Source organism: Micropterus dolomieu, linkage group LG15 (assembly GCF_021292245.1).
Source record: "Micropterus dolomieu isolate WLL.071019.BEF.003 ecotype Adirondacks linkage group LG15, ASM2129224v1, whole genome shotgun sequence".
Lineage (NCBI taxonomy): Eukaryota > Metazoa > Chordata > Actinopteri > Centrarchiformes > Centrarchidae > Micropterus > Micropterus dolomieu.
Window position 1 is genome coordinate 19,168,127 of NC_060164.1, and position 27,762 is coordinate 19,195,888.

The 27,762-nt window shown below is 40.5% G+C and overlaps 1 protein-coding gene and 2 long non-coding RNA genes across 7 annotated transcripts in view; all 3 read left to right on the forward strand.

The window, feature by feature from the left end:
* The window catches only part of ccser2a (coiled-coil serine-rich protein 2a), a 61,788-nt gene extending 61,151 nt beyond the window's left edge, over positions 1-637 (forward strand). For all 4 annotated transcript variants that reach the window (XM_046070195.1, XM_046070192.1, XM_046070196.1 and 1 more), the window contains one exon: positions 404-637. In XM_046070195.1, coding sequence (XP_045926151.1) covers positions 404-495 — 92 coding nt within the window. In that variant the 3' untranslated portion in view covers positions 496-637. The remainder of the gene's footprint in view (positions 1-403) is intronic.
* A 5,646-nt stretch (positions 638-6,283) lies between these two features.
* The window catches only part of LOC123984171, a 43,613-nt gene continuing 22,134 nt past the window's right edge, over positions 6,284-27,762 (forward strand). The window contains exons 1-2 of one of the 2 annotated variants that reach the window (XR_006828387.1): positions 6,284-6,579; positions 13,494-13,539. This is a non-coding gene — a long non-coding RNA (uncharacterized LOC123984171). The remainder of the gene's footprint in view (positions 6,580-13,493; positions 13,540-27,762) is intronic. The other variant, XR_006828386.1, reaches the window with a different exon arrangement.
* Positions 10,246-11,709, forward strand: LOC123984170. Its single transcript, XR_006828385.1, has 3 exons — positions 10,246-10,525; positions 11,099-11,195; positions 11,584-11,709. It is a non-coding gene; the product is annotated as an uncharacterized LOC123984170 (long non-coding RNA).

The following is a 27,762-nucleotide window of genomic DNA, read 5'->3' on the forward strand; positions in this document are numbered from 1 at the left end:
ATCACAAAATGACTGAAAAGACTTCAGTAGATTCTAGGAACTCACGTGGCAAGGTTTTTCTTGTCTGCTTGTTTTTAAGTGCTGAATCAGGGCTTCCTCTGTGACTTTGCCTTGCCCATTTTAGGAATAGTTTAGCAACTGGCGGTGGATCAGGCTGTGATATTGAAGAGTAAATAAGCAAGTTAAAGAAAGGCAGAATTTTCAGTTAGCTTTTTGATTCAGAGTTCCCTTTGCAGCTGCAAAATATTCAAAAGCCTGGATTCCACAGGGATCAAAGACACCAAAAAAGGGGACATGATGAAAACAACTCTTGAGTCCTACCTCATTATACATTGACTGTTCCATGACTATTTTATACCAATTTGAAAAAATGTTATTGATATATCTTTCCTCTTCTCTGCAGCCTCAAATACTACAGCCTTTCAACCCCTGCCTCAACGTGCACCTCCACCAGGGAAGACCAATAAAAACTCCCCCCACCGAGGGCCGCAGTGACCTCACAAGGAGATCAGAGGAAGCAACCAATATTGATGCTGACCGTCCTCTTGAAGACCTTATGGCAGATGTGTCTGGGCCAGCAGACCCAGACGAGCTGAGTCATCTCCTCAGTACCCACCTGCACCGCTCAGGCTCTGTGGCTCCACAGGGGGTAACTGCCAGAGACAGTCCTGCATCAGCAGCTCAGTCTGCAGCACAGCGTGAGTGGAGAGCCCCCACTGTGATACTGCAGAACTCTGTCACTACTGGATCTGCTGGTTCGACTTGCCCTAGCATGCTGCGGCCACCTCGCCTTCACAAGCGTGTGTCTCTCCCTGCAGTCAAGCCAGGGGGGTCTGGTGGCTTTACCTCCCTGAAGCCGGGGTGTTCCTTAGGACCTCTGGCTAACCAGACCAAGCAGCTTCCCCCTCCGTCTAGAGGCCTTCCCTGCTTTAACGCTGGACCCCAGGTGCAGACTCGAAGTCTAAGTTGCACTTCACTGTTTCAACCTCGCAGAGCACCAGAGCCTTCCAGGGATCCACAGTGCAACATCTCCAGCCAGGAGCAGCCTGACCAGGCGGCACTCACAGACCCTGGGTCATCCAAGTTCCTGAACCATTTGAGTCGCTCATGCCTCCTCAAGCCAAAGATTCCCTGAGGAGCTTGAACCTACCCATCAAACCTTAAAATTGGAATTACCGTGACATCAATACTCATCCCCTTCTCTCCCCAGCCATAATAACAGTGTGGTTGTTTTACCTTTTGAGTGTCAAAGGAACATACATAGACTATTCAGGGACTGCCTGTGTTTTTGACACTGGTATTGTGACTGTTGTATTGTTTCTAACTTAGTGTCTAAATGTCCAGCTTGACTGATTGATTGAAGTATAGTAGCAGAAGCTTACGTTCACAACAATCCATAGTAGCTTATGACAGAATTTATATTTAGGGGAATTCATGGAAGAAGTAATTTACAAATGTCCAGTTTACTAGCTCTGCATGTGCACACGAACGCTGCTGATGCAAAAAACAAAGCGTGTTGCCATTCAGAGAAGTCAGCTTTTTGTGTTCTTTTGTAATATCCGCTGGCTATTATCACATTTTAAAGTCTAAGTTCACTTGTCCTGCCACAGCTGTGCCCTCTGACACACGGGTGCATTTTGTTTTAAACATGGAGGTGACGTGAACGTGACCTTTACAGTGTAATAGAAGGCCCAGGGGAAGATGGAGGCAAAAACCAAGAACAGTAGAAGTGGAATGGGGGCTACACACTAAAAAAGCAAGTGCTCTGTAGCTGTCAAGTCCAGAATAAAAGTGTGTGTGTGTGTGTGTGTGTGTGAGAGATGAGAGACAGCACAAAGAGGAAAGCAGCTCCACACTGTAGGTGCATACATGTTTCTAGTTTGCTATGCTTACATCTGAGTGAACCTTTGAACTCTGGACATATTAGCAAAAGGGGTCGCAGACCTTCTGTGTTAATGCAACTCAGGTGGAGACATAGGCTAATAAAACTAAAAAAATACAACGCCGGCGGTGAAGATATAAGTAGGATAAACAGTATGCAAGTGAGGAATTAGCTTTCATTATGTAGGATTAAAGAGCTGTGTAATAAAGCACTCACACATTCACAAATGTGCCCAGGTACAATGTAGGCTCGCTTATATCCGCATGCACACACAAAGTATTCTGACACTCTGAAAAGTGTCAGTTATTTGTGCATTTTCTAAGATAGAAAACAGTGAAGAGTAACAGGAAGTGTGATGAGAGAGGGGAGACAGCATGTGACAAAACTAATTTAATATCTTGCAGTCTTATAATTCTTAAGACAAACATAACACGGTTTCCAGACTGCAGTAAATAATTGTTGCAAACATGTTGGGAACTTCTTAAGTGACAAAAAAGATAAATCCAAATGAGCAATTTGCATCATTTGAAGTCATCACAATGTGATGTAAGAAAATTTAACAAGTCAAACTCACTCTCATAATTGAGTACACTGGGGAGTCAATTAAATATCTTGTTAAGAGGGACATTTTTACATTGCACATTGACTTCCTTGAACTATATCTTCCTCAAAGACCCACACATGGAAACAGCTAACAGGCATTCATTAGACGTGTGAAGCTGCTGTCTGGTGTGTATAATATGTGTGCGTAGTAGCTCTTGTAGTTTTCCCCCGTCTCCCTCTCCTTCTCGCTCTCCTGCACATCTCTTTGGGAACATCAAAGGTATTAGTGCGGTATTTTTCAGGTAGGGTAGCCTTCGGGGCTTTAGTGATGTTTCTGTGGGAGTTTTGGAGAATTGTGTTTATCTCTCCTTTGCGCAGCCCTTTTGCAGTCAAATGCTCCCGAAATGTCCACGAACAGAGAGCAGCAGTGTGTTAAAAAGGCCTTCTGACAGCGACTCTGCTCTCTTCTCTGTCACGCCGCGTGACCACTTGGTGTACGCCTCTGGCTCTGTCCGGTCTACTGCGTCCAATAATGCACCCTACATAGACAGAGAGAGAGAGAGACACACACAAACACACACACATCTCACATATACACATCCGGACACACAAGTTACATAGACGCACAGGAACTCAAACTCAAAGAGACACGAAACTCTGAGGCAACACACATCAGTTCACACTTGCCAGTAGCCACACAAGTGCACCTACATACACACACACACACTTTGAATTCTATAACAAAGTGCACAGAATTCAAAGTGAGTTTGTGTTGTTTTGGTAGTTCATACGAAATGGGCGCTTCCGAGTGCACATTAATCCATCTCGCTGTAGCCAGAAAAAGATGGCCGCTTCTACCCTGGAAATGTGTAGAAGCTGGAAATATGGATCCATGTGGCTGATAGAACGTGTTTACCTGTTGGACGGTTCAGCATTGTGCCAAACCATCCAAGCAGTCAACGCCGCTTTGTGATGCCAAGAAAAACCCATTTGTTTTAATGAAAACGGAAACGGAGACAGAGGGATGCTTACAGAGGACGAGGTAGATGCATAGTGAGAGACAATAAGACGGAGCAGGAGGAGAGTGCAAAGAATATGAGATGTAGAGATGAAATGGTGAAGGCAACTATGATGAGGATAAGCTGTCGCTGGCAGACTTCTCTGCTTGTGAATGTTTGTCTATAAAATGTCGCAAAGGTGTGTATAAGAGAGGAAAGGGAGACAGAATACATAGTATGTTTGTTTGCGTGGACTGTGGTCCAGAGAAAAGCCCAATCCCCAGCTGTGTCACTCACTGCTTAGTAATGCCAAACAGGAAATCAATGTTGCCCACTGACTGTTTGTGTGTCTGTGTGTATATGTGCGTCTCCAGACACCTCTGGCTGCAAGTGTTTCTCTCTTGGAAGTGTGTGAGAGAGCGAGAGAGACAGAGAGACAGAGAGAAAGAGAGAGATGTGTCTGCCCACAGGCCAAAGGCAAACCCATGCCAGGGAAAGCAGGGCAGTGCCATCCTTCTCTCCTTGTGCTGTATTCCCTATCTCCAAATCAATGTCCCTGCTCAGTTTAGCAGTCAAGCCAATCATTCTTGCTAGCTATGCTATAAGAATACCACAATTGGGCTGAAAACTCTTGGCAGCAACTTGGATCAATTCTAATGCAGACTCTTGATTCACTTTATTTTGCGATGGGACTCACAAATGATTAAGCTGCAATGCACAACAGGAAAAAAGTTACCAAAGGAGCTACTACTACTCTGAATGGCACATGACTGTATTTCAACACTTAATACACATCAGTCTATTTGTGAAGATGTTTTCTTGCAATACAATGAAGATGCACATCAACTTGACTTTTAACCAGGTAATCCACTGATATCTAAAACATAGTTACTGTGAAAAACAAAACAACAACAAAAAAGACAGTGACAGTTTCAAGTTTTCGGTTTTACTTTAAAGCTGTTAGAATCTATATGTTTATATTAACAATGGATGAAATTACTGTATTTGTAAAAGTAGTTGCTTGTGACAAACCTGCAGATAACTGTCACCTGACTCTGTAGCAGTCAAGTCAAATCCAAAGCTTGAAGCTGTAAATATGTCTCTGCCTATTTGTGGAGTAACTCTTATACTTGATTTGTTTACTACATTTGTTGTCCAAGCAGCAACATACATGGTACAGTCCACTGATGTTTTTTTTGTCTTGTTTGTTTTTTACAGCAGTTTCAAATCCACCACTCAAGTGTTACAGTTGTCATTTTCATCAAAGCTGAATTTCAACCTAGTAGTTTAAAGTGTTACCAGATAAAGCACCGTAGTCACTGTTCATATTTTCTCCCCATAATATGCAAGGTCACTGTATTTATCACTACATAATCTCCAGTATCAGCTGCTTCCAGTTGTTAAGCACGGTCTCCAGTATACCGTGCAATATAGTTTCAAGCAAAAAGATGAGGGAATGCTACATTATAATTTTAGCAACCTTTTATGCAAATCAAAAAGATCAGATTAAGCATTTTTAAAATTCTAATCTGAAGCACTTTAAATGATGTTACTTGTTGATGCTGAAAGAACATTTGATTCTACAGTATCAGTATTGATTTCGCATATTCTTTCTTCATTCCCAGAGTGTCTGATTGCAAAATGATGCAAGATGAAAGAGAAACTTCATTCTCAGTTTGTTTTCCTTATTTTCACTGTCTACTGGTTGTATTTCTGTGGAAATAAAGTATGATTGTGAAACAAGTGTGGTTTTGATGTGATGTTTTGTTATTTTTAGGATGATTATCAACCTTTTTTCATGTAGAACACTTTTGTTTCTCTTAGTTAATGCTATTAATTTTAAGAAACTTCAAAGGCAGACACAAAGCTCTAGCACTTTCACCAACATTTAAACAATGTTCAGGCCCCTAAGAGGCTGCTTTGAGTACTTCAAGTAGACCAGTAATGAAATTAGGGTTGAAAAGTGTAAAAGTAGGAGAAGTAGGCTTGGACTTGGATATGACTGTATTGTGTTATTCTTGACAAGAAATGCCTTGAAGCAGAGACATTTCCCTTTCTGTTGAATACATTCAATTAAATAGCATTACTCATCTCTATTCATTACAAACCATGCAGCCTCTGTACACCTTGCATATAGTCCACTTACTAATGAGGTTACGCACTTCAGAGACGATGGGTGGATAACCGCCTACGAAGCAAAAGGAGTAGCATGACACTGTCATTAATTTGGAAATGTGGGAGATGGAGTGCTAAAGGTTTTCTCTTGAAAGGAAGCCGGGCTCTTTTATCATAAACCGTCAAATATATGTTGAAGATTTCAATCCTTGTGATGCTAGAGTGCTCCAGGTTGCTACTTGAAGAACAGAGGTTTAGTCATTTTATGTATATGTTGAGGAAAGTGCTTGTGTTACATAAAAAATATAAAATTGCACAATTGGTATACTTAAATTATGCAAATATTTACTAACTCTTCTCACAGCAGGGTTGCAAACCCCTTCACATTCGGTTTTTCCTTTATATTTCTATACCCCTAACCCTATTTCTATAAGCCTAACCATTAAGTGGATAGTTCGTTATAGAAAAATCATATATTTCCACACTGACTGACAATATACAATTTATATTCAGAATCAGCTTGTTCCAGCTCTTTATTAAACCTTTATTATGTTTTTACTGAGTCAAATATTTAAACCTAAGACTACTTGATTTTTATGGCTGCACCAATAGAAATATTGATTTTTTTTGCACCTTTTTATAGAAAACTCCCACGAATCCAGTCTGACATACTAGTGTCAACCAATTAATTAAGAGCAACCAATCTGGTGGGGGATGTGTAGCACATTACCACTGGCCGGATCAACGAACCCTTTTCAAAATTGCGGGCTAATTAAGCCAGCAGTTTGCCACTTGCTGTTTATTACTCGTCTACCATGCGCATTTACTAACAATGCTGTTAACATATCTGTAGACTCATGCTTCTACAACTCACATACGGTAAATGGACTAAAACAAGCTCACCTGCCAACCTGTGGTTTCAGGAGAGTTCGTTAGCCTTTAATCAAATGGCCTCAAAACTTTGAGCTGGAAGCCGCGTTTTCTGGCTATGAAGTCTGCAGCGCCAGACCTAGTCCGAGATCGCTGCTTCAGGTCATCAAGGTAAGGTTCTGCTGTCTGTGCTAACTTGCATATTGTCAGTTGATGTCTTGGCTGTCAGTTTGGTGCTGTGAGGCAGCTAGCGGCTCTGCCTGTTGATGTTGATCTCTTATCTTCTGCTGGCTGCTATTTTTTGCAGTATTACTGCTGGATCTACCCATGTGCAATGTTTTTTATTGAATTAAATTCGTGTGCTGGCTAAATCTGTCTTTAGGGTTGTTGTTTAGCGTGTGCATTTTAATGCTCTGTTGTTAATTGTCGTATGATTACTCCATTATTTGAGTAGTCTAAGTGTTATGGGCTGCATTGGTGTTGAGGCTTATTTACCCCTTCACTGGATTGTTGTTGTTGTTGTTTCGGGGGATCTTCCATTGGCTCACTTCAAACTTGGCAGAAGATTATTATGTAAATTGGATTTAGAGATGTGAACATTATTGTTGTCTTGCACACAGCTCAATGCCATGGTTATTTCCCTGTAATATTGGCCTCCTGGCATATTCAACAAGGCTTTTGTCATGCATGAGATAGGTGCTCACATACACATCCAGGCAATTCAGCTAAGCATTAGAAATGTCATGAGTTTAATGTCACAGCTTACTTTGCTGTTCTTCATATCATAAGTAAATTTCCTCTGCTTTAGTGGCTGCTAACCATTTACTGCTGCTACATTCATTGCCAACCTTAAGCCTTAAAATGTTATTGCATTGTTGTTCAAAGCCTTGATTTTGTTTTATTTGATAGGTTAATATGCTAAAGTTAATTATCTGCTGCACGGGGGTGGCCTACACAATGTACACACAGAGGTACAGGCAGTAAAGGTAACGTTGCTATAGAATGAATGAATAATGGTACAGATATTTATAGTAGTGTTAATAAAAATACATAATGTTAAAGACGACAACAACAACAATAGGACCAGTAACAATAATTGTAGCAGAGGGTGTTGAGCAGGAACACGGGGGCAGCAGGTGACCCGCAGCCACAGATCCAGTCTCCACAGCTCCAGAACCAGAAACACCTGCAGAAAGTGATAGAAGGAGAGAGGAGAGGGACGAGAAAGCACAAGACTACAGGAAAGGGAAGAAGTCAAGTTAGTAACATGCATTAATGGGATGAGGTTGCATACAGAGGGGGAGAAAGGGGAGGAGAAAGGAGCTCAGTGCATCATGGGAAGTCTAGGCCTATAGCAGCATAACTACGGGATGGTTCAGGACTCACCTGAGCCAGCCCTAACTATAAGGTTTATCAAAGAGGAAAGTCTTAAGCCTACTCCTAAATGTGGAGACGGTGTCTGCCTGCTGAACCCAAACTGGAACCTATATGGCCTAACCTCTGTTTATTCTGACAAACAAATGGGGAAACAGAACCTCCATGTTAGATGTACTGCCTGCTCCAACTCCTACACAAATAATAATAATAAAAAAAAAACAAACTTGCCAGTTCGTTCAAACCAGCATATTAACAGGTGGAAATGGACATAACATCGTAGGAAACAAACAAAAAATACGAGAAACAATGGGATGGACTAGGATAATGAACCCACCTCTCTCACAGGGGAATTGTACAAAAAGGGGAGAGGGCAAGGGACAAAAGGAATTGGCTGTGAACTTAGATTCTGGAGATAGGAGGTCTTCCTAGTCAAAGACACCATAACAGATGGATTTTGTGTAATAATAACAAGAGATAAAGGCACATATGACCCAATGCATCGTCATATTTTTACATAAACAATGACCTTTAGTTTAATTTACAATTCTTAAAGTGGAAATCAAAACATCCCTTAATTAAATATATTAAATATGTATTTCAACTTAAATCAAACACCCACCTTTTTCTAGTTTCACAGACATGTTTTTAATTTCACAGTAGATGCAAGTTTATTTCAGTGGAGATTTACTTTAGAGAAAGTAATCCCATATCTCAGTCTGACAGGTAGACCTGTCCTGCAGGTAATCTCTTCAGCATTTGATGGAGCAGTGTTGTTTGTCAGTAGGTATAGTCTGCTCAAACCAGACAGCCGTCGTTTCCAAGATTTGTGATTTAAATGCATTTTATTGGAAAAGTATCTACAGGGAACTGATTTGACCAATATTCTTAGGCTTTAATATTTAAATAGAGGGGTCGTGTTCTTTAAGATTTACATGTCTAGGAATTAGAGGTTGCAAGCAGCATGATCAGTTCATAGTCTGAATAACTACACGTGTATGGCATTGGCAGTGTAACATAGCCCCTCTGCTCTTCCTCCCATAAGATCAATGTTTTATTACATTTTTTATGATGTTAGTGGTGGTGTTTCAGATGAGGTGGCTCACCTCTGCTATATAAAACTCATGAAGACCTGACTGTCATGTTGAGTGGCTGATAAACATGGATGTTGCTGTACTATATTTTGAGGTGGGTGCTGTAAAAAGTTTGGGCTGTTGTGTGTCTAGTGGTGAGTGGTGCATAAAAGGTAAACAGGACAGTGTTAATGGTAATTGTACAGTATGTGATTTTAATCCCCGGTGTGCTGTAGCAGGGTTAATGTAGGGACTAGGCTTGGCTAAATTAGTGGTTTCATAGTGTACTTGATTGTGTTGCAGAACGCCTTTGCTGAGGCCAAAGCTGACTGCAGGTATTTTGCATCTCAGTCATGTTTAATATGGTTAGTGTAGTAATACAGCATACTGCCTGTATATGTCACTGTATGAAAATTTCAAAGAAAATTTCACTGTATTTTCAGGTGTGGTTATTAAAGATGTGGTTAAGTACAATATATTGAAAACAACTGAATTTTTACATCTCTAGATTTTTGGGCCTTTTTAAATGTCTTTTCTGAACATTTTGTGGAACTAATGGTAGGGGAAAAAAATCCCTTACAAAAATTTACATCTACACTGAGTTGTCACTACTGATTAATGTGCTCTGTCCCAGAGAGATGGATAAAGATAAAACACTAAATATTTGTGCCAGCTGATCTTTTGATTCAGGATTTGGATGTATTTTTAGTTCCTTCTCATCTTCCACCTCTCTGTCACTGTGACTTAAAATCTCGAACCTACTTTGACAACATACAGGAGAGTTTCCTAAACATTTAAGCAGTGACAAGGCACAGAGGGCATTTGTGTATTTGACTTGTGTTACCTTTTTCCGGCAGACACTCTCTGCCACCAGGGTACCCGGGCCACTTCTCTTGAAGGAGAAATGCCAGCCTCGTTCTCTTCCTCCGGCAATACTTTCAAATATTCACAAATGCTGCAGGCAAGACTGCTTAACTTGAGTGTAGACGGAAGGTTTAGGGGGGAATACACAACACTGGAGCGTGTGCTGTGGGATGGCAGGGGAACATGACCATAATTGGATCCCCTGACAGCTGTTAGACTTCTACCTCCTCCAGGACAGGACCCTCTCACTCTGAGGCTGTTATTCACACACGCGCTCATTGCTATGCATAGCTGTCCTGATCGGTTTGAACTACACAGTGGTGATCACCTTTAATGACCTACAGATCACCCGTCTGCCATTTCAGAGTGCCTGCTGTCACGGGTATTTGGCTTTGCACGATGGCAAATAAAATAAAACGTGGGGGGAAAAAATTATGTTCCTCTGTATGTTGGTGGTACAATAGTTAAGTCTGTGTGGGGAGGCTAGGTCCAGTACCTGATTAACATCTAGGCCTGAGTTTTAATGTAGTTATGGAACTGGATAGAATCTATGACATAGATGTTGTTGTTTTTTTTTTTGTTTTGTTTTTTTTCAAATTGGGGGCAATTTTGCCTTTATTAAAGATGACAGCAGAGAGCTGACAAAAAATAGGGAAAGAGAGATTGCGGATTACAAGGAATATATTATATAAATTATATATAACCCTACAATATCCCTCAACACCTTATCGAATGCTGGTAGAATCAAAATAACAACACTTCATGAAAAAGGACACTTTGACGTAACTGAGAACTCCTCTACAAAGGTCAGTCACATTAGTTGACATTTTAGTGAGCTATATGTCAACCTGCTGTATGTAGACACCGTCATATTAATGACTTGTCCCAGAAATCCACTTTTTGTTTGTGTTTGGCTTATTGTCATTATTTATTTATTTTTTTGTATTTATCTTTGACTGGTGCACCTGCCATGGGGACAGATAATTTGGCCTCTTTTGAGCTCTGTTAATTGTCTCATGTTGTTTGGAGAAATTGGAGCTGAGTGCCAGGCTTCTTTTAAACAGGTCTGGCACTCAGACAAAAGTTGCTATTTGGCATTCAAACAAACATAAGTCAACATTTATAGCAATGCTTGTATCTGTGATTAAGTTACTTGAACCTGTAATAACAGCTTTTTTTTGGAAATAAAGCTGTGAACACAACATTGACATGTTGCAACCTTCTTTGTTAGCAAACAGTTTCCTATTGACATATTTAGCAGAAACAGAGTTGGAGCTACCTGATGAATGTTAAGTTAAATATTCATTCTCCTTTCAGCACTGATTTTTACACTAATTTGTCCACTGTATTTTCTCTTTCCTCATTTCAACAACTGACAGAAGTCACGACTGAGGCAGTTGAAAAAGGAAACGATCTCTCACACACAGCTCATGTCCAGCAGCACAGTTTTTTCCATTTTCTTTTTATATACACCGTGTAAGAGAACATGCACAAACATTGTTCATAAATGTATTGAGCTCACCTGTTTATGATTCAAGGCTTCAAAGTCAAATCCTCCATTACTCCAGAAAGCTGTATAGAGATGCTTTCTCTCAGATCTGCTCAAAGTACTCTGGAGTGCCACAGTCTGTCCTATTAGCTGGAAATATGGATTCTTATTTCTGTAGCATGATTATTTCTTTCTTATGACAGACTGTGTGCATTGATAAATCATGATTATGCCCATGTAAAGTATTTGGCTGAATGAAGAGGAAGCATTTGAGTGTCTGGTACATGGGGTTCTGATAATGGGCACATAAAATAAGCTTGCTTTGTAGCCTTTCCACAAGTATATTCTTTTAAAATATTAGACCTTTCTGCTCAGGAAGGACACAGACGAGAGAAAAACAGATGGCTGGAGGACTGTCTGCACAAAATGAAGCCAAACAAAGCAGTCAGGGACACAGCCAGAACCTCACTGTCTGCAACACTGTTTCTTGATAGAAATAAAGTTTTACAGATCCAGTGTGTAGTTTTTAGGAGGATCTGTTGACATATCAATATAATATAACTATGTTTTCAGTGTTGTATAAAGACCCCACATAATGAACAGTTTTTATTACCTTTTAGAATGAGCCATTTCTATCTACATACACTGCTGGTCTTGTTACACGGAAGTCGCCATGTTGCGTTGAATACGAAGAAGAATAACACGAAGAAGAATAGAAAGAATAACATGAAGAAGAAGAAATCTGGTTTGTTATAAGTAAGAAGAGAAGTGAAATTTGGACAAATGGAGGACCACACATTATTTTAGCACAAGAGCCGACAGAGCGCGTCGGCCACTGTAGCTTCTCCTACACGCTTTCAAAGGGAGGGGTGAGAGGTGGGTGAGTTATTGGTTGCAACTCGCAGCCCTCACCACTAGGGCATGGAGTTGCCTCTGTTTAACAAGATTTTAGGCTAATTCTGACACACAATTCTGCATCATCACACAGCGGCTCAGGGTGAATGAAACCAATATTTGATATAAAAAGACAAAAAAATTAAAATGACCTCTGACTTGTCAACAACTTTAGATAACATCCTCAATGCAGTTGGTTGCATTGCTTTAAACCTCAGTTTGATATATATGAAAAAATAACATTTTAAATAAATGACGAGACAAACATCAGAAAAAGACAGCAAGAATCCTTGAGTGCTCAATCATAACCCAGATGCTTCTCCATTGGCCTGCAGTTGCAAAGAACATATCGGGAAGCTAGAAAGATTAAACAAACCCATTGTGGATTTGAATGCATCTGAGATTAATGTTGACATTTGGGGTTAAATCCACACCTGTCAAGGAGGCCACATTCTCCGCACATTTTCAGAAGTCGATGATGCTTCTACTTCACAGTAAAGGTCTTCTCCTCTGAGAGTAGTGCTGATTTAAACAGTCAGCCTGATTGTCTCAATGGATGTGTTATTGCCAAAATATCAACACCAACCTCTGATGGTTATTCATCACTTCCTAAGCACTGGCCAGATTTCTTAGCACGTACACAGGACTTACTGTTCGGGTGTGTTCCACATAGTCACTCTTTTGGACACAAATGCATGAGCCTTATTTCCGTTAGGGATGACTTGTATATATCCCCCTCACTTTCCAAAATCCTGTTTCCTTTTAAAGCTACAGGTAGATTTTCTAGTCTCTCTGAACATTGTCCTCTTACTGTCCATTCACCACTATGAAGATATGAGAGAAGATTAAATAAAAATGTTTACACACTTGTCTGGGTCGCCTTTTAATTATTAGGCTTGTTGGTTTGAACACATTCTAACGAGCAGCAGGCAGCTACACATTTTGACAGCATGTCTAATAGTGAATGTCTGAACAGGGGATTTTTTTTTAAAGCAACCTGATTCCAGAATTACCTGTTTATATTAAGAGAAGAAGAAACATTGGTACATCTTGGACACATACCCTTAAGTGATTGTTTCAATAACCCTCCTTGGGTTGTATACAAAAGTCCATCCAATTTGCGCAGTATGCTTGTGCGAGCGGATCTGCCTCCTTCTGTCCTTTTGCTTTCCGCACTTTCTTTCAAATCAGGTCCAACCTGGCAACTATAGATGCAGCACTGTTAACAATGCCATTTTGCATGTAAAACACATACCTCCTACCATTGTCACTCGGGGGGGAAAAAGTTTTGACATTGAAGAGGTCATATTATGCTCATTTTCAGATTCACTCCATTTAAGTTACTGAGTGAAGCATCTCATTTCTATCCGATCTTTGTTGGCCGTTGACAGGTAGACCTGCTTTGCAACCTAGACTAGAGCAAGATGTTTCAGAGTGGTAAGTTATTAATTTGTAACAAATTGATCTTTTATACTTATCGTTTTAACTGTGCACTCTCTACATCACAGCAACAACTTTATGTCCATTGAACTGCCTGGAGGGTATCTAACATTACAAAAAGATATAAATCACAAACGAATGGGGGGGGGGGGAGGCCAAAAAGCATAATATGACATCTTTAAGGACATTATCTCCTGTAAAACAAAAAATATAATGTATATGCTGAAATGCACCTGTAGCCTTACATGTATTGGGGGGGGGGAAACAATGAGAGCCCGGAAAACTGGGATCACTGAACCACAGGAGTGCCATTTGTAATCATGATATATCAAGTCCAGTAGCTATCTACTGAAGCCCAAGACAACATATCCACTCTCAGAGACATTGGTATAGAGGCTATAAATGTGCTCATGGAGGAGGTGACATTGACTCTCTGCTTCTGAGGGGAGAATTATATTTTGGAAATATATGCACTGGGTACTCTCTCACCACGGGTTGTGAATGACAATTTTAATATCAGACCATTCCTGTGATATGGATGGGTAAAAAAACTAACACCATGGACTTGATCAAATCATTTTGATGAGTTTGGACTCTATGAACTGAACTGTCATATCGTTGTGGTGCAATTGGAGGACTTTGTTTGTCCTGTGGTTATCTGGCCTACGGATTGTTACTGTGAGTGGTATCGTGGTCTTTCACTAAACATGAAATTATTCCTAATCACTATGACATGTACATGGTTCATTCCCGATGCATATGTTGTTCTCCTCCTTTTGTGAATGTTTTTTGGGGCTGGATATTGTAGATTCCTGTTCCTTTTAATATTTTAGGGACATCCTATTTTAATTTAGAGGCACCTCCATCTACACTGAACACAAATATAAACTCAACACTTTTGTTTTTGCCTGCTGTTGTATACGCCGATCCAGAGCCTCCCAAATATGCTGAATGGGTGACGTCTCTGAGTATGCTGGCCATGCAAGAACTGGGGTGTTTTTAAGCTTCCAGGAATTATGTACAGATCCTTGTAACATGGGGCCGTGCATTATCATGCTGCTACATGAGGTGATGGTCGTGGATGAATGGCACAACAATGGACCTCAGGATCTCGTCACGGTATCTCTGTGCAATGCCATCAATAAAATGCACCTGTGTTCATTGTCCATAACGCACGCCTGCCCAGACCATAACCCCACCGCCACCATGGGCCACTCGATCCACAACGTTGACATCAGCAAACCGCTCACCCACATGACTACATACACGCTGTCTGCCATCTGCCCTGTACAGTAAAAACCAGGATTCATCCGTGAAGAGAACACCTCTCCAAAGTGCCAGACTCCATTGAATGTGAGTATTTGCCCACTCAAGTTGGTCATGACTATGAACTGCAGTCAGGTCAAGACCCAGATGAGGACGACGAGCATGCAGATGAGCTTCCCTGAGACGGTTCCTGACAGTTTGTGCAGAAGTTCTTTGGTTATGCAAACCGATTTTTCAGCAGCTGTCCAGGTGGATGGTCTCAGACGATCTTGATAGGGGAAGATGCTGGATGTGTAAGTCCTGGGCTGGTGTGGTTACATGTGGTCTGCGGTTGTGAGGCTGGTTGGATGTACTGCCAAATTCTTTGAAACGCCTTTTTGGAGACGGCTTATGGTAGAGAAATGAACATTCAATTCAGGGGCAACAACTCTGGTGGACATTTCTGCAGTCAACATGCCAATTGCACGCTCCCTCAAAACTTGCAACATCTGTGACATTGTGCTGTGTGATGGAACTGCACATTTTCGAGTGGCCTTTTATTGTGGCCAGCCTAAGGTACACCTGTGCAATACCCATGCTGTCTGATCAGCATCTTGATATGTCACACCTGTGAGGTGGATGGATTATCTCAGCAGAGAAGTGCTCACTAACACAGATTTTGACAGATTTGTGAACAATATTTGAGAGAAATAGGCCTTGTGTACATAGAGAAAGTCTTAGATCTTTGAGTTCAGCTCATGATGAATGAGCCCCAAAAAAGTGTTGCTTTAATAATTTTGATCAGTGTAGATCCAGCCTTACGGAAGTTATGACTGCTAATGGCCGGATGTTATTACTGTGTGCTGTGAGGATATTCTATGTGTTTTTTTCTTATGTGGGCTTTATATAGTTTCGCTGGTATCATGTGACTATTAGATGACCTGCATGTATAGAATGATGATGTCTTTGTGTGTGTGCTACCTAGTCTGAAGAAGAAAGGTAGCTCAAAATGTCATTGTTAGATGTACCAATAAATTGAAGGTGGAGTAAGTGAATCTAATCCAAAACACCTTGTTTTGTTTTGTTTTTTTCCCTCCCCACGATTCACTAGCTGTCTGTTATGTGTTTTGAGCTAAGTTTTTGTTACAATACCATTATTATGGAATACACATGTACAAATGTAAGTGTTTATTTACTCAGTTAATTTACATTACGTTGTTGTTGTGTTCCCCTTACTCCTGAAACCAAACCCATGCCCTTGAATAAATGAGAGAAAGCATTTTTCACACATGGGATGATAAATTAGCAACTATTGGAACTGCATGGGCTCCCTAAATAGTGTAAAATTACCTTGAGAGTAAATTCAAAACGTCAAATGAATTTGCACAGCAGCACTTTAGAGTGAAACAATTAACCGATTTATCAAAATAGTTGTGGAGTAATTTTCCGTCATCTAATTAAATATGGACTCATCATCTTGGCTCTAAAATCAGCTTTTCCATTAGTAAGCTGGTATGGAACCTGGCCACCAATCTAACCATTCAAATTTCAGTATTCTGCCTTTCTTTGCTTACTTATTATTACATCTACCACGTCTATAAATCGGTGTGTGTCTGAAATCTGCAAAACTCAGTGAAAAAGGATCACAGTGAAAGTTGAGGCCGGTAATTGTATTGCATCGAGCTGTAAATTGTTTGCCTGTAATGTCTTGCATGTCTCCATCTCAAGCTTCAAACCTGCATTTATGAACCTAAACTCGTCTCCTCTATTTCGAGGATAACTAAACTCACCCACACAGCCACCCACAGACGGTGAAGCGCACACAGGCTAAGATTAAAGACATGCAGACACTAACAACATGAAAAGAAAAACACAAAAAGACATGCAGTAAAAAGCATGGCTCACACAATCATGCCAAAGAACAGGCTACATATGAATATACCGCTGAAGCTGTCTTGAGCATATGTGGTAAAAAAAGTAATTAAATGAGTCATCAATCCATTGCATACTTTAATACAGCATAACATTGTTTGCCTGAATGACATGAATTCATTTGGGGGGGATTCAAAATCCTCCTCATATCATAGATGTTCAATTCATTTTGAATGCAGAGCACAGCCGGCCGGCTTTCTAATGTTAAGTGCCTGAAGCCTTGCATAATTAGTTTAAGAAGAGATGAGTGCCTTTGCTCTTTTAAAAGTGGCTTCACAGTTTCTCTTTGTTGGGTGATTTATTTATTTATTTTTGGGAGGAGGAGGGAGGCTTTTCCTTAATGTTCCTTAAGAGTTTTTGCGATTTAGTAACGTGGAAATAAGTTTCCTTTTTATCAAGATGCTGTCTGTCTGTGTGGGTCAAATTGCCTGAAACTCTATGGAACATGAGTCCTTTAGGACTACTTCATGGCTAGTTTAATTTAAAATCTATTTTAAGATGAGGAAATATGACTGAACAAAATACAGTCAGGATGTTCATTTAAGTGACAAGATTAGCATAATGCCAGTAGCATCAAAGATGTGGAAGTGGTTACGGAGCAACTTCTGGATGGTTTGAACACAGGACATGTCTCACTTCACCCAATGCAATTTGGTTTTAGAAAGCATTGCTCTACTGAGACTGCCAATTGTTGTCTCGAAGAACAAATTAAGTCAAAGCTTAACAGGGATGATGTTATAGGAGCAGTATTCTTGGATTTACACAGGGCATTTGACACTGAATCATAATGTCCTTCCGTCTAAACTTTCAAGTTAAAGGTTTTCTGAAAATACTATGAAATGGTTGGAGTCCTGTTCGGCAATGCGAAGGCAATGCACACAGATTGGAACAATTATTGTTCCCCAGGGATCTATGAAGGACAATCACTGTAAAAGTTCAACCTTTTGACCCTTTTGATAATTTGTTAACCTAGCAAACTCCTGCTTAATGTACAAAATAACTCACAATCTTGCTCCTCCCCCTATTCAGAGTTTACTTCACTATGCTCAGATAACATCAGGCAAACAAGCATCTACCAGCGGCAACTGTGTGGTATATCACAGCTCCACTGAATTTGGCCAGTCAGCTTTCTCTATTAGAGCTGTAAACCTTTGGAACACAATACCCAGCAGTATGAGATGATGCTCGACGCTGTCCAATTTTGCCTCACTTTTGCAATCATGGTTGAAACACTGACTAACCATTAACCACAAAGTACTAAACGTACAGTATTCTATTTCATATTTGGATGAGCTCATGTTTTAAAAGGGAAGTGCTTTTAGTTTTTAATGATCCAAAGTTTATTCTCCGTACTCTGTTACTTCTCCTTATAACATTTGATGCCATAATTATTTTGTGTATTTGCCTGCCCAGGGACTGCTGATGAAATCTTGCTAACTCTGGGACATTTAGTGAATGAAAATAAAATAAAAGTGGTGAAAATAAATCTACTCTGGTTTTGGGAGGACCAGACAGCATTGGTGTCCTTTGTCCAGTGGAGGTAACATCTGCACTTGATTCTTCGTTATGATTACATTAGTAATGTCACTGATGCCGATTTCAGCAAAAGTGAATTTGCATTGCTGTTGTGCCAGATCCTGAGTTTCACCCTGTTCTTATACTGTTGTGTGTGTGTGTGTGTGTGTGTGTGTGTGTGTGTGTGTGTGTGTGTGTGTGTAGTGTACTTTTAGCTATACTAGCGGTGTGGCTCTAGGGATGGAAATGTCAGTCGGTTGAACAGTCTGCCACTTTGGTCTGGACTGTTTTTACAGATTCACGTTCCCCTCAGTATGTTTGCAGTAACTTTGGTGATCCGCTGACTTTTCATCAGACTCCATCATCAGGTCAAATTTGTCCAATACTTCGAAATACTCAAAAATCATGATAATGATATTGAATCTTGTTAATGTGCATTTTGTTATCAATATTTGATTGTTGGGTCCCCATTTGCAGCCCTTGTCACTTATCTGTCGTTGTCTGTAAGGCCCGTTGTAATGTGTTTTATTCACTGATGAGTAACAAGAATTTACTCTTGAGTATTTTTTCAAAATGTGAACACTATGAAGAAATGAATTAAGTCATTTCTTCTCTCTATAGTCTGAAGTACTTTCTCAGCATATGTGGAGAGTCTACAAAAATATAAATGCTTGTAAACTAAAGAAAGCATGTCATTTGTTGGGGCTACAACTAATTGTTTCTCAATATCGATTAACCTGACAGCTATTTCGCTTTTTCAATTATGTGATTCATTGTCTATAAAATGTCACATAGTTCCCCTTCACATGTTCCCAGACCCTGAGGTGACTTTAAGTTTTCAGCCCAAGTATTCAATTAACTGTCAACAGTGAAACGCATCATATTTGAACAGCTGGAACCCATAAATGTCAGAGCTTCTTCCCAGATATGTCTCTCGACTGTCTGTCTTGACTGTCAACCGACTTATCGATTTTAAATTAAGATGAATGTTTTAGCACAAAATGTGTGAGGAAAAAGAAAAACATTTAAATGCTTTGATAGTCCAAAGAAAAGTGATTATTAAAAATGGAGGAGTCATTTATCTGCACTTTCTATGATTAAAATTGGCCACTGGTCAACAAGCATAACATGAAAAGAACAACTTGAAGCAATTTTGAAATATTGAAAACTCTGATACATTTCTGTAAAAGAAAGTAAATTCTTTTATGAATGTATTGTTTTGATTAATCTAAAATTTTGAAGAAAGACGGTGATTACCAGCAGTAATTGTGAGAGAGAAACAGTTTCAACTCATCGATTTTTCTCAGTAAACTGTACGTCAGCCTTGACAGGGGGATGTCAGCAGCATGCTTTACTGACTGCTTTGCTGACAAAGATTAGGTGTGACTGTAAAAGGTATCGAGTGTATGTTTGTCTCATAGCACCTTTAAAATATGTCAAGTTGATCCACTTTACTGAGTAGATGCTTTAAACTGGTCACACTGATTGGATCCATCAGCTTTAACTCAAAGAAACAACAGCAAAAAGAAAAATTTCCAATCCACTTGAAAATCTAGTCAGCCAGATAAACAAAACAAACAACTAACCTAAATGCAACATTACAAACAAATAGAGAATTTCAAGATTATATTGCTGCTGCATTTCAGATGTCATTGGATGCACCATGGCAGGGGCAAACAACATTGAGCCACATACTTTGTTCTATCTATAAGGAATTTGAGTGTCATGAGTTTTGTCCATGTTATGCCCATTTAATCTCTCTCAAAGGAGAAACTGTAGATCCGAGATTAACTATCCCTCAATTCATTACACTGAAAAGATAAATACGACCTTGAATCTTTGGATAAAGCAGAAAATGTCTTCAAACACTTTTTCTGCATGTTATGTCGTTTTTAGATGTTCCCCCTCTGTCTTTTTCTCTTCGTATGCCCCAGCTCAGCGGGAGGGATTGGGAGGAGATTCATATCCCAGGGAGAGTTTTTGTCAGTAACAGATCAGCCGGTGCTGCGCCTGTGGCAGGTATCTCCATCACCTCCGTGGTTCCTTTCCTCCCCTACATGGATCAACTACTTGTGTCTGGCTAAGTGGGGTCTGGAAATACATCTGCTACCTGAGACACCCTCTAACAACTGGGGACTCGGTGCAGATCCATATTTAAAGCTCTGCGGAGGCTTGGCCAGTAGGTCAGATTGAGTGTAGGTGCTTTTTCTCCAGCTTCAAGGCTACGGTGGACCATCTGCCCAAAAAAGGAAGCACACTCAAAAAAGGCTCAGAAATTGGAGACCTGTGGGACCTGGCTTAAACCAGGCATAAAAGCTTGTAATTTTCACTTCCAGCGCCCGCCCATGTTATCATAATGAGGTTTAGGTACATTGTTGACGTGTTGCTGTCTTGAGGCAGCACGATTGCTGCAGTAGTTTTCTGCACTTTAAGTAAATGCTCCATATTTGTATAGCACCTTTCTAGTATTTTCAACCACTCAAAGCGCTTTTATACTACATCACATTCACCATTCACACACCGGTGGAACAGCCACCAGGGGCAATTCAGGGTTCAGTATCTTGCCCAAGGAAACTTCGACATGCAGCCTAGATTGAACCGCCGACCTTCCGATTAATGGGCAACCTGCTCTACCTCCTGAGCCACAGGTTTTATTATTCTGATTAGTAGGTTGTGCCTGCATAGTGGGGTTCTAGTAATGCGTGGATCGCAGATATACACGTATATTGGGAGGGCCGGGTCATAAAAATGAACATTCTCATGGATAGCGGATCGGTTGTGCATTGGTGAAATACAGTGAAGCTCTCCCCATTTACGCACACTTTGCGCCCAGATGATGTGCTGTTTAACTAGTAAAAGTGGAGCTAGACATGCCCTACATGCACTTTAGACCATGTGCTCTATGTGTTGCACACAGAAAACGTATGAAATTCATCCTCCCTCCCTGTGTGCTAAGGTCTAAATGTCAATGCACAGTCCTCTTCTGTCTCAGAACACATAATTGACTTGTCCAATATTCAGAGACAAAGTTGTGTCAGCCCCAGCACACACTAACACACTCCGACACAGACTCTATTGCTCTCCCATATTCTCCTGAGTGAGACCAGGAAACAAGGTGTTGCGTGATAGACAGACTCAATCACAAAGTGTTTTCTTGCCAGTACACATCTGTCAAGCTCCTTTCCATTTGTCAGATGCATCAGTATACTGTTTGACAGGAGACGTGATACAGATTCTCAGGTTATTGGTTGAAGAATAGCTGGGAAAGTACATTATCTTTTGGTCTTATTGACAAAGTATTAATGCTTTGAATGCACGTCCCCTGAAGGTATTTGAAGAACAAAATATCTGATGGAGCCTGATTATTTTAATGTCATGTACATAGACGACTAATTTTGTTCTGGGTTGCAATACCTGAATCAAATTTGACATTTACTTATAAATAAACATCTGCACTGTAAACTTCTATATCTGATGAGTTGCAAACATACAGGAGGAGATAATGGAAAAATACAGAGGGATGAAAATCAAAAGGTTCTCAAGCTTCATCAAAGCTACCCTCATTACATGGCAGGCGCAAAGACTTATCTCCTAACTGCAACCCTCTAATGCAAAGGATTGGACCGTGATCTACCATGGCCAAACCGATCGATGTGAGCCATTCCAAACATGCTAAACTGGGCTTTGGCTGTAATGAAACTCGGCCTCCCTGGAGACCAACACATTAACGCAGCGAGATGTAGAGGGAGCAAATGACTCCCTTCATGAGCCAGCAAAGGAAATATCTCTCACTTCAATGGCTTGAATAAGTGGAGCACTGAGATTTGGAGAGTTCATACATCCTTGAACAAAGATTTTATGAAAATACTGAAACTGTTTTTTTATAAAAGGAGAGAGACCTTCTACTTCACTGCTCAGTGCTTCAAAGAGTCTCCTGCTGCTCCTCTATATTCCAAACAGTTGGATAATATTGTGGCAGTGAACCTAGCATCAGGGCTATTAATGCTTTTACAACGCTTAGCAAATGATGGGAGAGAAAAATATTTATCGAGTAAAATATCCCATAAAAATATCAATGAATAGATTTATATGGCTGTTTTTTTATTTTATTTGAAAATTGCATGTTTTGATGCTGTTCAGGCCAGACAGACAGCAACATTAGTATTAAAGAGTTTTCTGAGGTTAGGTTTTAGTTGAAGGCACCAAAACAATTTCTAGTGAACTACAAAGTACGAAGGACCAAAACACCCAGGCCACTACTGTGATCCAAGGCAAGCGGCATATTTTTTTGGTTTGTTTTCAACTCCAGTGGAAGGATTATTTCTCATTAGTTTTAGAAATGTTATACATTACATTCAGATATCAAATATTAGAAAAGCTTGTAAGGACAGCTGTCAGACAGACATCACTAACACTGCAGTAAATATAGTCACTTGTCAGCTGAATGCATATCTTCTATAACAGTTCATGAATATCAGAGCATTGGCATAGCCCTAGCTTTTCAATGAATGCCAAATTTAGACTCTGGGGACAAAAAGCTGAAATTGGTTTCAGAGGAAATGGCAGTAATTTCTAATAAGTCACCGCAGATAGCCTATTTAGGGGTTTGAGGCAGACTTTCTCAGTTGTCGCACTCGCCTTGGCCTACCACATTTTTGTCAATTACCCAGCAATGGTCTAGGACACATTGGAAAGGTTGAGGTGGGGCCTTTTTGGCTAAAACTGGATCCACTGATGTAGACTGACGCTTGGCATAAAGTGCCCTCACAGAAATGGCACAGAGGTAGAAAAGTGTCAACTCCATCAGGCAGCGGAGGAAATCCCTATCAAGTCCGTTTAGGACATAGCAGCATCTTCCTCGTCTGCATGTCGAGTGACAGACGAGTCACTCAGCCTTAGCGACTCGTTGATATGACCTCCGCTGTGTGGGTCAAAATGACTCAGCACCTGTGTCTTTCTTTCTCTGTCTGTTCGTCACTCTTTTTCACAGTGTGAAGTGATGTGGACAAACAAAACCTCACAATGCGGTAGATGATATTTTCACATTTTGGCAGCAGTAGAAAAGCTTGATCAACTTATAGTCACTTGTGGTCGTGTGCTGAGTTGAAACCATTAGTCAGTAAATTTGTTAGTTAATCTGCAAACGCAGATTGATTAAACGCTTAAATCATTTTTCAAGCAGAAATTTTAAATACTTTATAATTCCATCTTCTTTTAATAAAATCATTTGTAAATTGAATATCTTTTTAGTTTTGAACTGTTGATCAGTCAAAGTGAATTCGTAGGCCTCTCCCTGGACTTTGGACCACTGGAGATGGTAATTTTTGTTTATTGTTTTATAGAAAAATTATTGATTGAGAAAATAATCAATCAACAATGAAAATAATGAATGCAGTCAGCAATTTTCCTCCACTACTTTGGTCCAAACTGAACTCTCACTACTATTGAATGGGTTTCCATGGAATTTAGTTCACAGATTTATGGTCCCCAGAGGATAAATCCTACTGATTTTGGAGATCCCTTCACTTTTTTACTCTAGCGCCACCACTTGACATCTTTAAGGTTTATTACTATGTCTCCACAACTGTAGGATGTGTTGCCATGTAAACTGGTACATACATTTGTGTCCTCCACATGAGTAATTGTAACCACTTTTGTGTCTTCTCAACCTTTCATGTAACGCTGTCATCAACTCAAAATCTTCAGTTTTCAAGTCTGTTGGTTTATGATGGAATACTTAAAAATGAATGGCATTCCCATCATCCTCAATTGTAGTTTGTGTTTAATGCTGATTTGCAAATGTAAGCATGTCTAAGAAGATGTCTAAACATTCAGGTGAATGCGCCACTGTACTGAAGAAGAGCCTCATAGAACCTTGGTCTTAGTCTTGTTTGCTAATAACCAGGTTTTGTCAACCAGTATTAATTGACCTCTTGATGTAAGAAGAAAACATGCAAAGAGTGCTGCTTTGTGCAGAATTCTTCATAGAAGTCCTTAAGTGGCAGATTTTCAGAATAAGGTAGAGTAGGCATATCACCTTCTGCCCACAGCATTGACTTTTGGTTTTAGTCAACAAGTCCCTGAAACCCCTTGTTTATATACATACATGAGTGAGCTGAGGTTGTTACTAGTGGTCTGTCTTGTAGTGAGGTTTTATTAAAGCCTGTGCGTGTACACTGTTTACCTCAGAATATATAATTTTCTAATTAGAAATGAAACCGTTGCTGTGCAAATTATTGTGTTGCTCTTACATGCATCAAGGGATATGATTTAGGGGCACAATGAGTAGGAGTGACTCGTCGTACAGTACAAAGATGGAGTTTAATCCAAAATAGAAAGAGGACAGAAACTTACCTTCAGTGCTTTATTTATTTGTCCAGTGCATATGCTCTGCAGTCCCACAGAACCCGTGCAACATCTAATACTGCTGTATTTGAACATACTGAATAATAAGATACTAAACACTTTAAAACTTTTAAGGACTTTTCCCAAGACTACTACTTTGTCCAACTAGTTTGACCCTAGTTGTATATATTTAAATAGTTTGTTCTTGATTTAATGACCGCAGGATTAGTCCATTTTGTTACGAATTTCATAATAGATTAACAACTGTAATAGATTAATGTAACAATTATATTGTGTTCTGGGCAAGCGAGAAGCTTCCGGTCAGAGACCTGAGTCAAACGCGGAAGTCCCTTAAATCTGCATTCTATCAAACGGCCAGCAGCAGGTGACTCTGGAAGAAGTCCGGTTCCATTAGCAATAATGGTAAAATGACCACACTTCTCACCTGATTTATTAGCTCAGTAAACACTTTCCTGATGGGTTTATGGTCCCAATTGCTAGTTTCAAGTCTTCTTCAATACAACAATGATGTTCATTTAGTAAATTATGGTCCCATTTGACATTTAGCATGATTTATAGATGCACCTAGCTAACCACCTCAGATTGTTTTAAGTGTCTGACTACATTATGGTAACAACCTCTACAGAGAGAGACCTTTTTTCAAAGAGTACGAACCTTTTGGTTTATCAGAAATGCAATAACACAAAGTGCAAGGTTTTTTTGATGGAGTCTGGTGGCTTTGACGATCGATATAGTGTTTCTGGTTAAACAAAAGGGATCTCTTTCAAAAGAGGTCTATCTCTGTAGGGATTCTTTCCACAATGTTGTCAGACACTTGTAACAGCAATCTGAGCCTGTCAATGGCGAAAAAAAGCACTTTATTGGATGTATTTTGATGGTACGGAATGGCTGTACATACATGAGTGAGCTGGAGGTTTGTTGAACCTGGGCTTCCCTTGTGTGTCCCTCCAACCCCACTGTGGGGACTGGGTGTAGGGTTTCAGTAGCAGTAAAGTGGGGAATGGATCCAGGGGCAGTGGGCTCAGATGGAAGGGGCTCTGAAGTAGTGAAGAGTGCATGAGTGTGATGAGGTTCAAAGGGCTCTGCCTCTGAGTCCAACAAGAACTCCTCTCCTCTCTGTGTGACTGTTTTACGACTCCTTAAGGGGTATCTGAGTTCATAGTCACACTCTGAGTCACTTTCACTTTGTTTTGTTTGCCTTTTTGTGACGGGAGGTGTTTCGCTCTTTTTGGGGTTTTTTTTGGTTTTTTTTGGGACGCAGATTAGGTACTGCAGACTCGACTGATTCCTCCACAGGTAAGTGACCACAGGGTAAGAGAAGGTTACGATGATGTACTCTCTTGCAGCTTTTCCCATTTTCAGCTGTGACCTCGTAGACAGGGCTATCAGGAGTCTTTCTCTGGATGACAATGTGCACTTTGTCCTCCCAGTAGGATCTTAGTTTTCCAGGTCCTCCACGCTCAGACAAGTTTCTGACCAGGAATCTGTCTCCAGGTTGCCAGTCAGGACCATATGTTTTCTTGTCATAGTGCACCTTTCCTCGAGCAGCCTCCCTGGTTGCTGTGTGACTGGTAATGGAATAGGCCTCTTTCATTCTTCTTTGCCAGTTCGTCACATAGTCCTCATGTCCTTCATGTTTGTTGCTGACACCCAGGTTGAACAAGAGGTCAATGGGGAGCCTGGGTGATCTACTGAACAGTTGGAAATAGGAGGAGTAGCCAGTTGCTTCTGAGCAGGTGGAGTTGTAGGCATGAACACCTTTTAGGCACAGAAGTCTTCCAGTCTGCCTTCCTCTGTCAGGGTCCTAAACATATTCAGCAGGTTGAACCTCTCTGCTTGACCATTCCCCTCCTGGTATGGGATCCTCGTATACCACTCATTTCTTTCAACCTCTCAAGGAGTCGGTTGTCAAACTCCTTTCCCCTGTCATGGTGGATTTTACCTGGAAAGTCAAATTGGAGGATGAAGTCGTTGAATAATTTATCTGCAACAGTCTTGGCCTCTTTGTTTTTAGTGGGATAGGCCTGTGCAAATTGGGTAAAGTGGTCCATTACAACCAGGATGTACTCGAATCCCTGTTTACAGGTCTCAAGGTAGAGGGAATCGATGGACACCATCTTGAATGGGTAAGTGGACTTAATAGATTTGAGTGGGGCTCTCATTTGTCTCTGTGGCTTTTTCTTCTTGAGGCACATTTCTTGGTGATGAAATGTTCAACATCGATATGCATCCTCGGCCAGAATAATCTGTCTCTGATGAGGCCCAGTGTTCTCTCCACTCATCCCAGCTTCTGATGCAACTCGTGGAAGACAAGGGGATGGAAAACTCGTGGCAAGGGGATGGAAAACTCGTGGCAGGACAAGTTGGTCTTTCTCCACTGTTCTCCTCTATAGTGGCTTCTGATCACAGCTGAAGTAAAAGAGAGCTCTGTCAGCAATTGGATCTTTCTCCTGGGCCTCCCTTAGCTCCTCAGGGGTGAGAGGAGAACCTAAGGCATTGGAGGGGGCATAATGGACTAGACTCAGTGCTTGGACACATACACTCTCCCAGGTAGGTTTCTCTCTCCCCACAGTGACTCCAGTCATGATGGCACTGACAGTGTTAGGACGAATCTCCTCTGTGCACTGACTCATGAAGCTGTTGATATCCAGAGGCATGCGTGGTGGTGGTGATGATGATAATGATAATAATAATAATAATCTTTATTTGTAGAGCGCTTTTAGAGCACAGTTACAAAGTGCTTTAACAAGTGTAAAGACAATAATACCCCAAAAACAATAATACAAAAACAAGACAAGATAAAGAAAAGAAAAGACTAAAATACATGTTTAAGATAAATATAAAATTAGTAAAATAGAATAAAATAAAAGGGATAAAATAAAGTCATTTAAGATCGGGAAAGGCTCTCCTATAAAAGTATGTTTTAAGAAGGGACTTAAAAGAGTTCACTGACTCAGCTGACCTGATTTCTTCGGGCAGGCTGTTCCAGAGCCTCGGGGCCCTGACAGCAAACGCTCTGTCCCCTTTAGTTTTCAGTCGAGACTCTGGAACAGACAACAGACCTCTGCCCGAGGATCTCAAGGTACGTGCTGGTGTATATGGGACTAAAAGTTCAGAAATATAACAAGGCGAGAGGCCATGAAGAGCTTTAAAAGTGATCAA